The 12,700-nt window shown below is 35.0% G+C and overlaps 3 protein-coding genes and 1 pseudogene across 3 annotated transcripts; 1 reads left to right on the forward strand and 3 right to left on the reverse strand.

Moving 5' to 3' along the window:
- Positions 1-3,020: 3,020 nt before the first annotated feature.
- LOC132295717 (protein IQ-DOMAIN 8-like) lies at positions 3,021-5,017 on the reverse strand (annotated as a pseudogene).
- A 2,129-nt stretch (positions 5,018-7,146) lies between these two features.
- Positions 7,147-7,879, reverse strand: LOC132293928 (auxin-induced protein X10A-like). Its single transcript, XM_059791594.1, has one exon. The coding sequence runs from the start codon at positions 7,627-7,629 to the stop codon at positions 7,327-7,329; it is 303 nt and encodes a 100-aa protein (XP_059647577.1). The 5' UTR covers positions 7,630-7,879; the 3' UTR covers positions 7,147-7,326.
- A 1,523-nt stretch (positions 7,880-9,402) lies between these two features.
- Positions 9,403-10,091, reverse strand: LOC132293929 (auxin-responsive protein SAUR22-like). The gene has a single exon (XM_059791595.1). The coding sequence runs from the start codon at positions 9,852-9,854 to the stop codon at positions 9,552-9,554; it is 303 nt and encodes a 100-aa protein (XP_059647578.1). The 5' UTR covers positions 9,855-10,091; the 3' UTR covers positions 9,403-9,551.
- A 1,786-nt stretch (positions 10,092-11,877) lies between these two features.
- Positions 11,878-12,506, forward strand: LOC132293930 (auxin-induced protein 15A-like). The gene has a single exon (XM_059791596.1). It carries the CDS (start codon positions 12,004-12,006, stop codon positions 12,304-12,306), a length of 303 nt encoding a protein of 100 aa, XP_059647579.1. The 5' UTR covers positions 11,878-12,003; the 3' UTR covers positions 12,307-12,506.
- The last annotated feature ends 194 nt before the right edge of the window (positions 12,507-12,700 follow it).

The following is a 12,700-nucleotide window of genomic DNA, read 5'->3' on the forward strand; positions in this document are numbered from 1 at the left end:
AGCTATTAAGTTTAATTTTAATTACTAAAAAAAATAATTTTTCCAATTTTGATTTATCAATTTATTAGATATTATATATAGAAATAAGAAAAAAAATAAATTAGGCGTAATTTAGGTAGTGAAAAAGATAGTATAAAAATTTTAAAGTTATTTTTACTCACATGATGGGGGCACATGACGTTTTTAGGTGAGAAATTCTTATCTGCTCATTTTTTTCATACGACATGACGTTTTCTCTCTCTCGGTTAATCTTAACCCACCATTCTCTCTCTGGTTAACTCTCAGCCACTGTCACAACCATTCTCTCTCTGGTTTAACTCTCACCACCATAACTACTGTTGCAACCATCTCTCTCCTCTCAGACGCATCAAAACCCACTAATAATAGTGCATAAAAATTGTAATCAGTTCCTAAGGCGCGTCTACCTTTTGTTGCATCTGATGGTTACACTAGTATCATTCATTACCTCTATCCATGTAAATCAATTTCTTCAAGTTCATTACCTCTATCCATATAAATCAATTTCATGGATTCGCCTCTTGTTCAAGTTAATTTGGGTATATTATTGGTGGGTTTTGATGCGTACAAGAGAGGAGAGAGATGGTTGTGGCAGTGAGTAAGGTGGTGAGAGTTAACTAGAGAGAGAAAGGTGGGTTAAGGTTAACCAAAAAGAGATAAAAGTGGTGAGAAGAGAGAAAAAGAGGCACACCTTTTTTCTTTGTGAGTGCCATTGCGAGTACTACTATCTGTACAATTTGGATAGAGTGCTCATTTGATATGACAAGAGATAAATTGCTTGGTTGGTGAGAAAATGATTAGAGTGGTCAACATCGTATCCTCTTTTCCGATTAATCCATTGAATAATAAGAATAACCCATCCACGGGAATCCGATATAAACCACGGTCAATAACATTTTTTGACAGTTGTGAAATTTTTTTTCACTCAGGCTCAAATGGAGAGAGAGAGCCTTGGTCTTTGCGTAAGTAGTATGCATTGTCTGTGCAACACCTTTTGGTAAATAAAAAATATATATTATATCCGTATGAGGAAAATCAATTTAGGACTGTATAGACTCTACATATATGTGTACAATATATATATATATATATATATATATATCATCTTTAATTTCATTGTGTATATACATTACACAGACTCAATTGTCTCCTAAAAGACCGCCTTCAATTTACAGGTGCACGTGGGTCAATATTTTGTATCATTTAAATTGTTTTATATCTATTTGAATAAAAAATATCATTTATTAATATCTTTTTAGCTAAAAATAAGTTGACATTTCTAAGTGCACGGAGGTTGAAAGTGTCAAGCTTCGAAAATTTTAAGAAAATCCTCGATTTATTACAAACACATATACATTTCTCTTCTTTGCTTCAATACCCATCGGTGCACAAACACACGTTTAAATAAGCAACTTGCCACCGACTTCAAATATCACATTCAGCCAACAAAATAAAAAATGAACCCACCACCCACTATCTTCCTTATCTCTCGTCATTTCACCTCCTCCTTTCTTTTATTCGTACATTTACCAGACCACACTCACGTGAACAACCTGCCAACCCAATTTAATTTTGACCACAAACGTCTCTTCGGCCAACTGTCCATGCCCTTTCTTAGGGCCCGTTTGACATGCGTTTTACTTTAGGCGTTTTGTTTTTGACTAAAACAGAAACAACGTTTTTACTATTGGAGTGTTTTGGCAAAAATCGGAAGTACGTTTGGGAACAATGTTTTGTTTTGGAAATGTCGGGAACAGAAACATGAAAAACATGTTTGGTAACTTCAACTGTTGTAAAAAAAAAAAAAATAATAAAAAAAAATAATAAAAAAAATGTTTGGTTATCATTCTTTTTAATTTATTTTTATAAAATTTAAATTTATTTATAAATTTATTTCTATATAAATAGTACATATATATTTTAATAAATATATTGAATTTTGAACAAATTCTCACCCATGCACCATCCATTAAATGTGTTGTGGCCAGGGTTTCCTAGGATGTCTCAAAAGCAATTGCAAGGCCATAAAATTATCATTTGATTTTTAATAAATCAGGAATTTTTGGAAGGAAAAGTGACCTTTGATGATGCTTGGAACATTTGGAATGGTCATATCAGTAGTGTTGTTATGATCTGTGGTACTGGTGCCAAAACAATCATGTAAACACATCATTGGCCTAGTCAAGAAACTATTATGTATGTGTATTATATATATATATATATATATATATATATATATATATATATAACCAGGTGCCAACTCTTCTAATATATATTACTTTAAATTATATCTAGGGACTTCGTTTTCTTAACAGTTACCTCCTTGGCCATACCTCTAGAAGGTTGGTTTGAACTTTTGAGCACTTCGCCCTTGGCACCAATGCTTAATTAACGTTGGCTGTTTTCTAGCAAAAATACTTTGATTGAAAAGTAGTAGGTTGGCAAGACACATGGCAATCATCATCTTAACATATGCAAGTACTTAAAATATTTGGCATCACAACAAAATGAGTCCATGCCTCAAGTGATAAAATTATATATCTTCCTACATTTAAATTCACGTGGTCAACAACCAAATGGAAAAATGTCATTTCATTTAACCAGTCAGTGTTGCATATGAAAAATCACAAATTTATAGTAGTAGACAACAAACATGAAGTCTTCAATGTCACTCCAATCCAATCCACAACCAAATGGAAAAATGTCATTTAAGTAGTCAGTACTGCATATTTCACTTTTCTACAAGAGCCGTATGAAAAAGAAAAAGAAAAAGAAAAAAATCATAATAAACAAATCCTATAACCTCAACTGCTTCCCTTTACATCTATAAAGCCATATATTCTTGTAAAACAAACCACAAAATCCTATCCAATTGTTCGAAAACTTGTTCAGGTCCGTCAGGATGAACACCCCTTTTGATGTAAATTTCTAACTTGAAAAGTTCCAACTCAAAAAGGACAACAAACTGTTGAATTCCATGGAAGCAAAACAATGGAAATAGCCCAAGCTTTGTGCTCATAATAGCAAACTATGAATCTCCTTCAGTTCTGACCACTTTTTACCCAATCATCATATCCATCCAATTGCGCTGGTGGGTACAGATCCTTGCACAAATCAACCGAATAACAATTATAACTAGCACTCTTCCTTGTATCCCCACTACAAAATGGACTGTGTTTCCTATGGAACTGAAGGTTCTCCATCAAATGCCACTGTATATTGTTAGATAGATGATTGCAGGCTCTCTGCTTAGCCTTGATTGACTTGGTGAGACTCATATAGTTTGGTTTATTGGCATTGCCTTCCGCTAGAGTGTTGCCAGATCCGGGAGTTCCCGCAGATGCTGATGAAGTTGATGAGGTGGTGCTTTCATCATATGGAAATTCCGAACATGGGTCAGAAGACGAGCGAGCGATTTTGCCAGTAACTGGAGGTTTTGTAGATACCCTGGTTGAAATATTATTTCGTCTAACTTTTGCCGAGTCCTGTTCAGAAGAATCTGAACTAAACCTGACAGAATAATCTTCATATTTCTTAGATACTGGAGTCATCTCTGATGGGTCAGAGCTGAATTCTTCAAGCAGCCTGCTTTCCCATGGCTTAGCCGCCATCCAACCTTCTAACCAGCTCCATCCTGGGCTGTCCTTATCCAGCTTGCGAGAAGACACTAGCTTGTTTGATCTTGAATTTGAGCTAGGTTTTGATCTCAATTGCTGAAATCAATACATTTTAAATGGCATTAGCCTAGATGATATGATCTCTCATTTCCAAAAGGGAGTTTGAGGATTCGAGTACTGCAAGGGATAATATTGTGGGAGTGTGTGCGTTTGCTTGTACTTTTGGAAAGCCAATACTCATATGATAATTTGGATTCGTTACCTATTAAGAGAGGGCGTATGAAATTGCTCTCCCTCTTGATAGCTCCCTCTTGCTTCAGTTGTAGCTTTGTTTTCACTTCATCGATTGTTCCAGGACTATCACACCATCCACCCTATAAAATGCAAAAAGACTTGGTTCATTCATTCATTTACATCTTGAACTACTGCACTACGTAAAATTCATGTGGTAAACATATATCAAACACCATATCATACCTCAGCCTGCTTAATCGGATCAGCTTGGTTTCGCTGTTCATCAAGTAATTTCTGTGCTTCCGAGGATGCCTGAGCACTCGTAGCCCTGACTCGAGCCTGAGCTCGGACAAGAGCCTTCATGCACTTGAGTGTAACTGCGGCTTGTTTTCTCACCTTCCGACTTCTAAATATAGCCTGCAGTCTCACCACTGCTTTCAAGGCCCTAAAAGCCTGTCTTGCCTTGAATCATCATATTACTCCCAAATTAGCAATAACAAATTTTGACAAAAAAGAGCCAAATTTATAAAAGCAAGATGGATATTTCTTCAATCATGTCATTGTTTTCCCTAAACATATTCAAATTTCATATCTAACAATTGAACAAACAAACACATAACACCCCTTCTCAAATGATTGAACTCTATTCATCAGATTGCAAGAGCTCTGACCCAATTTTCACCAAAAAAAAAAAACATTTAGTAACAGTTAAATATGTATATACACATATATACATGTATATCTATAGAGATTAGAGAGGAGCAAAATCAAAGAAACCCATTTACCAGGAAGGCACGAAACATTGTTTGAATACAAATCGCAGCCCATTCTTGTCTGATCACCATGAAATTCTTTGGTGGAGCTCGAACAACAGTAGCCATGGCAGCAGTGAACGCCTCATCAACAACAAACGAAGAATCAGACCGCTCCGACGCAGCCAAGTGACCTCATTTCATGCCCTTTGATGACAGTGCGAGTCCACCTGAAGAACTCCTCCACAAACTCCATTTTCGACCCTTATTGCTTATCTTTTCCTGTAAAAATCAAAAGACAACGAGTAGTGTAAAAAACAGAGAGAAGCAAAAATAGGAAAACAATTAATTGAAGAAACACACAGATTGTGAAATCAGTAATGTTACAGTCAACATCGCCTTACAGTCAAAAAAAAATGGGGAAGAACGCATACCTTGCCTTGCAGAGGCAGATCTCAGGCTGCTGTTCTTACAGTCAATATCACGTCGTTTTCATCGCCTCCCAAATCGCCGTCTAGGGTTTCAGAGGAGAGAGATGGTAGTCGGGCCAAATGTTGCAAAGTTTTACTTCCTCCGCTACAGTTCAATTGTAACTTACTTCCTCCGCTACAGTGGTTTTGTTGGGCCAACAGTATTGAAACACCAAAAAAACACCATTTCGGTGTTTCACTTTTGGGCTCAAATTTTGAAAATGTTTTAGCACTGTTTAAAACAAAACAATACATGCCAAACATGTTTTTGGGCCTGAAATGAAGCCCGCAACAAAAACACCAAAACAAAACAGCTACCAAACAGGCCCTAAGCTCAACTAGATTTAGCTAATAATGCATTAACATACTCAAAAGAAAACCAAAAAAGAAAATAGGAAAAATAAAAATAAAATTTTAGAATTTATTTTATGAAAAATGATAGGATGGAATTATTTCCCTGAATAAGTCCCGAATCTGACGTGTTTTTTTCCACCTCATCTACTTAAACAGTTTTCAAAAAATAATTGTTTAACACATAATAAATATAGTCAATCGCATCAAATTTGGTGTTAATTTGGAAATTTCTTTTCGATTCCCCTATCATTACTCATATTTTAGAGTGCAAACAATAATATGCAAAAGTTATTACAATGACTAAGCTCCACTAGATTTAGCTAATAACTTTGCTGTTGACGAGATATCGGGATGAGAGGATTATAGGGCCTGTTTTGGGGTTTTATTTATTTATTTTTATTTTTATTTTTTTTTGTGTGTTGGGCTCAAACCCCAATTTTGTAACCCTAACTTCGCTATTGAGGAGAAATGAGGGATGAGAGGATTATAGGGTGTTTTTTCTGGGTTTTTGGTGTGTACACCGTGTGTGTGTGTGTGTTTTTGGTGTGTACACCGTGTGTGTGTGTGTGTGTGTGTGTGTGTGTGTGATTTTTGTTTTTTATTTTTCACTTTTAACTGTTGTTGGGACATCAAAATTTGGGAAAACTCTAGGTAAATTACACCCATCCTTATAACCGTTGGATTTTTCGGAGGTTTTTAATAATTTTACCTTTTTACCACAATAATTATTAATTTTATCTTTTTAATAATTATTTTATTTGTTAAACCTAGTAAAATATTTAAATTATCAAATTATTATATTGACCAAAAATGATAACATTAGTTAAAAGATAAAAGAAAAGAAAAGAAAAAGAATGAGAGAATATAATTAATCATTGTGTTTGGTTGATTAATAAAGAAAATAAAAAAAGAAAGGAAAGTTTCTTTTTTATAACTTTTATTTTCTATAAAAATAAAGATAAATTTAGTATTAACAAAATTTTATTAAAAAAAAAAAACTAGCATTTCCTTTTGTATCCTTCCATTTACTCTCATTTTTAGAAGATAACAAAACCAACACATCATCTATAATTTGTTTCCTTCCTAATCCCTTCATTTCCTTTAAAAATTCACACCAAACACAATATTTGATTTCCCTCCGTTACCTTTCTTTTCTTTCCTTCCAATACCTTCCAACCAAACTGGGCCTAAAGGTTGAAGAGAGAAATATTTATAATCGAAAGAATTACTAACAATAAATATGGAAGATACCTAAATCAGCCCTACTGAAAATAACAGAGTCTATGCAAAACTAATTAGTGGTACATGCTCAGGTAAGCTTTAAAACAGTTACTTCACAAATATATCATTTTCAAGTTTCAACTGCTATCCGCTAGAGTCTAGACCAGTGTTCAAATAGGGCAAGGTTTGGTTGAGATGAGGACCTCTCAGAACCCCATTGCCCTGAAATTATAACTTTTCCCCTCTTTTTTTGTGATGTTCCTGATTAATGTAATTACAATTGAATCATGTGTAATGCATACAGACTTTGCTCAATTATATGTATGCATACAAGCATATATGATATATGTATATATCAAGGGACAAGAACCATATTAACCGAAAAAAGAGAGAGAAGAGGACCATACTGCTGCAAAAAATTCTTGCCAGCATAGTTTATGGAAAAGATCTGTGTGCTAATTGAATAAAAGAAAAAAGATGGACATAAACAAAGATTTCAATGAATATATATATATAATATTTTGAAATTGGGAGAATTTTTTCTTCCATCCCCAAACCTCTCCTGTGAAAATAAAAAAACAAGATTGAAATTGTGCATGAAATTGGTGACTCCTGCTTTACAAAATTGTGTTTAGTAACATATGTACATGGCATCCAATCTCAAGATATGCTCAATTGAGAAGTCAGGTTGACAAAGATGTCCTCTCTGCAGGGAATTGTAAGACCGCCCATTGGATGATCAAACCCAAATTCTTCCTCGGCTTGACTTAGTAGGTCCTGGAATGAAGGTTGGTTTAAGTATGATATTGGGACCACAAATCGCTTCTTTTCACTCTCTCCAACATAGACTGCAACATAGCCTTTTGGGACATTTAGAGCTGTTGAAGCTGCTTGGTCTGCTGCCAAAGAAGTCATCCGAAGAATTTGCTTAGCACTAATAATACGAGGCATGCGGAAACCCATTATGTTGTATGAACTGGAAAAGAAACAAAGATCACAAAGAGTTTGCAGAACAAATGAAAAGCTTTGTGTGAAGAAAGATAAAACTTGTGTTGGTTGTAGAATGACTGATGTGTGCGTGTATATATAGATAAAAGGACATGTAAGAAATTCTCTGAAATGTAGAATGAATGGTCAAGGAAGATTCATGTGGTGTTGTGATTGATGAAGGATCACATGGATTTGTCTTCCAACTGATCATCAAGAATTCATAGTGATAGAGAAAAAAGTGCAATTCTGTTGAAAAACATCATGCCCTACCACAGCTTGCAACAACCTACAGAGGACCAGCATACTCAATATCAAATGAGTGGTTTGGAGATTAGTGTAGTTGGTCCACAAATACATATGGGATGTGGTATCACATGGTCATGCCTCCCAACAAAAATAGTAAGAATGTGACATTGTCGTGCTGTAATACATCTTGGATAAATTGGTAGCCAGGTCACTATAGCAGAACAAACAATGAAGGTCCACTGGTAATTATATATTCCCGGCCTACTGATTATAACATATATCCACTAGACCAAATGGATCAAATATTAAACAACAGGGTCTGATATGCAGATAACATTTTACAAAGATAAGGGATCAGACAAGTTAGCTGCTCATGTGACATCGCTACTTCAGACATAAATTATATATATATATATATATATAGAGAGAGAGAGAGAGAGAGAGAGAGAGAGAGAGAGAGAGAGAGAGAAGAAGAAGAAGAAGAAGAAGAAGAAAGTGATGCTGCAAGCTTGGCCCTAAAATTCAGAGGGATGATAGATTGACTAGAATCCATTGACCGGCCAGGCAGATGATGTGTTCTGTCATAACTTCATATAAAGTAGTAGCGTAGTGGGGCATTGAAACCAAACAAGACTATAACCAATTGAAATAAATCATAAGGAAGATGAAAATTTTGACTGCAGGAACCCCAAGTTCCGAGGAACCTCGTTGACATACTTGTGGGAAATTGAACTGTAATGAACATGGCAACATATGAATCCAAAGTAATGCTACAGATGGAGGTATAGAAATAAATACGACCTACTCATCACTAGTCATTCCATTTGAGCTTAATAAAAAATTCTTGTGAGAGATGTGATAATTTGTGATGATTTGAAAGAAGTGTAACCATTTAAGGGGATTCTTGTTCCATATTACTGTAGAAACTCCAAATTTGAAGGATCTAATGCCCAGCATCTTTCAGATCTTAGTCAAATTGACCTAGTTCTTGCCCAGAACTTTTCAGAAACAAAAAGAGCAGTAAGATGAATGAGTTAGGATTTTTGCAATTTTCCTTAGTTAATTAGTCAGAAGGAAGGGTGAATTAAGAGGACTAAAGAAGAGATCAAGTTAGCATGTCAATATGTCATTGTTAATCTTCATTAAAATTTGGCTTTTGGCAATTGAAAATTTCATAGTTTAATTTTATTGTCTATGCAAAACTCATATTGGTGGTGATCAGGGGGTGAGCTTTAAAACAGTTACTTCACAAATATATCTGTTTTGACTGTTATTCTCTAGACCAGTGTGCAAATTAAGCTAAGGTTTAGTTGAGATGAGGACATCTCAATACCCTATTGCGCTGAAATTATAACTTTCCCCCTCTTTTTCAGTTATTTTCTTAATTAATGCAATTACAAAATTATATTAGGAAATAAATTTAAAACAAAATTTATCTGAAAGTAGTTATAAAATCTATAGAAACAAAGATTTCAATGAAATAATGTATCGCTTTTGAAATTGTCTGAGAACAGCATGATCTCTACTTTATAATATTTTGAAACAGGGACATTTTCTTCCATCCCCAATCTCTCTACAAAAAGATACAAATTTGTATATGGAAATGGACTACTGATTTACAAAATTGTGTCTATATGCATAGAATTGTCTCATGATCTGCTCAACTGAGAAGTGATATCAATGAAGATGTCCTCTTTGCAGGGAATTGTGAGACCACCCATTGGATGGTAAAAACCAAATTCTTCCTCAGCTTGACTTGACAAGTCTTGAAATGAAGGCTGGTTCAAGTATGATATGGGAACTACAAATCGCTTCTTTTCACTCTCCCCAACATAAACTGCAAAATAGCCTTTTGGGACATTTAGAGTTGTTGAAACTGCTTGGTTTACTGCCGAATAAGGCATGCGGAGAATTTGCTTAGCATTAATAATACGAGGCATGCGGAAACCCATTGTGTTGTATGAACAAGAAAAGAGACAAATATCACAAAGAGTTTGTAAAACAAAAGAATGCTTTGAGAGTGAAGAATGATAAGAGTTGTGTTGGTTGTAGACTGACTAATATGTGTGTGTATATATAGATAAAAGGGCATGTAAGAAATCCTTTGAAATGTAGAATGAGTGGTCAAGAGAAATTTAGGTGGTGGTGTTACAGATGAAGGATCACATGGTTTTGTCTTCCAACACATCATCAAGAATTCGGTAATCGAGTAAAATGTACTTTTGTTGTAAAACATCATGCCCTACCACTGCTTGCAACAACGTACAGAAGACCCTTAGAGCAGATGCTCTATGGCCAGCATTCTCATATTGAATGAGTGGTGAAGACTAAAGCAGTGTGGTCCACAAATCACTTATGTGATGAGGAATCACATGGTTATGCTTCCCAACAAAAATACTAAGAATGTGATATTTTCGTGCTGTAGTACATCTTAGATGATTTGTACCCAGACCACTATAACAGAACAAATAATGGAGGTCCAGTGGAAAATTATACCTTCGTTGCCTACTGATTATAAGATATATCCAATAGACCATTTGGATTAAATATTAACAGTATTAATCCGTAGACCAGCCACGACAAAATATATGGTATCAGACAAGTTAGTTGCTCATGTGACAGTGTTACTTGACACATACAAATGAAAAAAGAAAAGAAAAGTGAGGCTGTAAGCTTGACCCATAATTCAGAGGGATGATAAGTTGACTATATAATCCCTAGACCAGCCAGGCAGATAATGTTGTACTTTCATAAATATTTGATCCAAAATTATCAGAATATCAGCCATTTTTTTTTATATAAAATAGCAGTGTAGTGGAGCATTGAGACCAAACAAAAATCTACTACTACTTGAGAGAGATAGTATCAATAACTACAAATTAAAAAACCAATAGGAAGATGAAAATTTGAGTGCAGCAAGCCCTAGATCTTCAGACAGAAATTTAGTCCATGTATTTGAATCTATTTAGGAACCTCTGCAAGTCCCCAGCAGCAGGGGCGTGAGCAATACAGCAATACAGTTAAACTGATATATTTGTCAATAATGGTTCAAAGCTCACCTTCTTAACATGTACCACTAATATTAATTTTGCAAATGCAATATAATTAGACTATTTCATTTATAATTGCCAAAAGCCAAATTTTAATGACGATTAACAATGACGTGCTAACTTAATGATCTCTTTATATTGTCCCTCTTTAGTCCTCTTAATGCACCCTGCTCTTTTTGTTTCTGAAAGATGCTGGTCACTGGGTCTTACAAAGTTGGAGTATCAATAGGAATCACTAAAATGGTTGAACTTCTTTCAAATCATCACAAATGAGATCAGTCCATCTATTTTTAGCTGTTACCACATTCTCACAAGAATTTTGGATCAAGTTCAGATGGAATGGCTACTGATGAGTAGCCTGAGTAGGTCATATTAGTTTCCATGCCTACATCTTTAGCATGACTTTGGATTCATATGTTCCCATGTTCATTACAGTTCAATTTCCCACAAGTATGTCAACGAGGTTTCTTGGAAGCATGTCTTTCACTTCAAGCCACAATGCAGCTACTACATAATTGCTTTGACTGAAGACTTGGGGTTCCTGCACTCAAAATTATTAATCTTCCTTTTGACTTTCTTAAGAGTAATTATAGGCATGATATCTTTCAATTAATAATAGAATCTTGTTTGGTCTCAATGCCCCACTGTGCTTCTTCTTCCTCTTCACCACTCGTTTGATATTGAGAATGCTGGCCATAGAACATCTGCTCTAAGGGTCCTTTGTAGGTTGTTGCAAGCAGTGGTAGGGCATGGTGTTTTTCAGCAAAAAATACATTTACTCTTATCTCTATGAATTCTTGATGATGAGTTGGAAGACAAAACCATGTGATCATCTTTCACCTCCCACCTAAATCTTTCTTGACCACTCATTCTACATTTCAGAAGATTTCTTGCATACCCTTTTATCTATATATATACACATATTAGTCAGCCTACAACCAGCACAAGTCGTATCATTCTTCACTCTCAAAGCTTTCATTTGTTCTGCAGACTCCTCCTGATCTTTGTTTCTTTTCTAGTTTGTCAGAGAGAGATATATTCATACAACATAATGGGTTTCCGCATGCCTCGTATTATCAATGCTAAGCAAATTCTTCGGATGCCTTCTTTTGCAGCTGACCATGCAGCTTCAACAGCTCTAAATGTCCCAAAAGGCTATTTTGCAGTTTATGTGGGAGAGAGTGAAAAGAAGCGATTTGTGGTACCAATATCATACTTGAACCAGCCTTCATTCCAGGACTTACTAAGTCAAGCTGAGGAAGAATTTGGTTTTGACCATCCAATGGGTGGTCTCACAATTCCCTGCAGAGAGGACATCTTCATTGATATCGCTTCTCAGTTCAGCAGATCATGAGAAGATTCTATGCATATAGACACAATTTTGTAAAGCAGTAGTTATCACTTCCATGTACAAATATCAATTTTGTACCTTTGATTTTCAGAGAGGATATTGGGGATGAAAAATAAATAAATGGTCCCTGGTTTCAAAAATTATAAGTAGAGATCATGTTGTTCTCAGACAATTTCAAAAGCAAATACATTATTTCTTCAAAATCTTTGTTGCTATCGATTTATATCAACTTTGGTGAGCATCCTTTTTGTTTCATTCTATGAGCAAATATATTTTGTTTCAATTAAACTCTTCTTTTTTTTTTTTTGGTAAATATATCAATTAAACTCAGTTAGTAAAAAGTTTCTGCTCAAATGGAGATCTGGCAGCAGTTTATGGTTCTCTTCCAGTAACATAT

The sequence above is a fragment of the Cornus florida genome, unplaced genomic scaffold (assembly GCF_030987335.1).
Source record: "Cornus florida cultivar Cherokee Brave unplaced genomic scaffold, ASM3098733v1 CherokeeBrave_3.0.0_Hap2_Chr02, whole genome shotgun sequence".
Taxonomy (NCBI): Eukaryota; Viridiplantae; Streptophyta; class Magnoliopsida; order Cornales; family Cornaceae; genus Cornus; species Cornus florida.

Bases quoted from the DNA above. Each gene is read 5' to 3' on its own strand.
- LOC132293928 (XM_059791594.1), bottom strand. From the start codon at position 7,629: ATGGGTTTCCGCATGCCTCGTATTATTAGTGCTAAGCAAATTCTTCGG.
- LOC132293929 (XM_059791595.1), bottom strand. From the start codon at position 9,854: ATGGGTTTCCGCATGCCTCGTATTATTAATGCTAAGCAAATTCTCCGC.
- LOC132293930 (XM_059791596.1), top strand. From the start codon at position 12,004: ATGGGTTTCCGCATGCCTCGTATTATCAATGCTAAGCAAATTCTTCGG.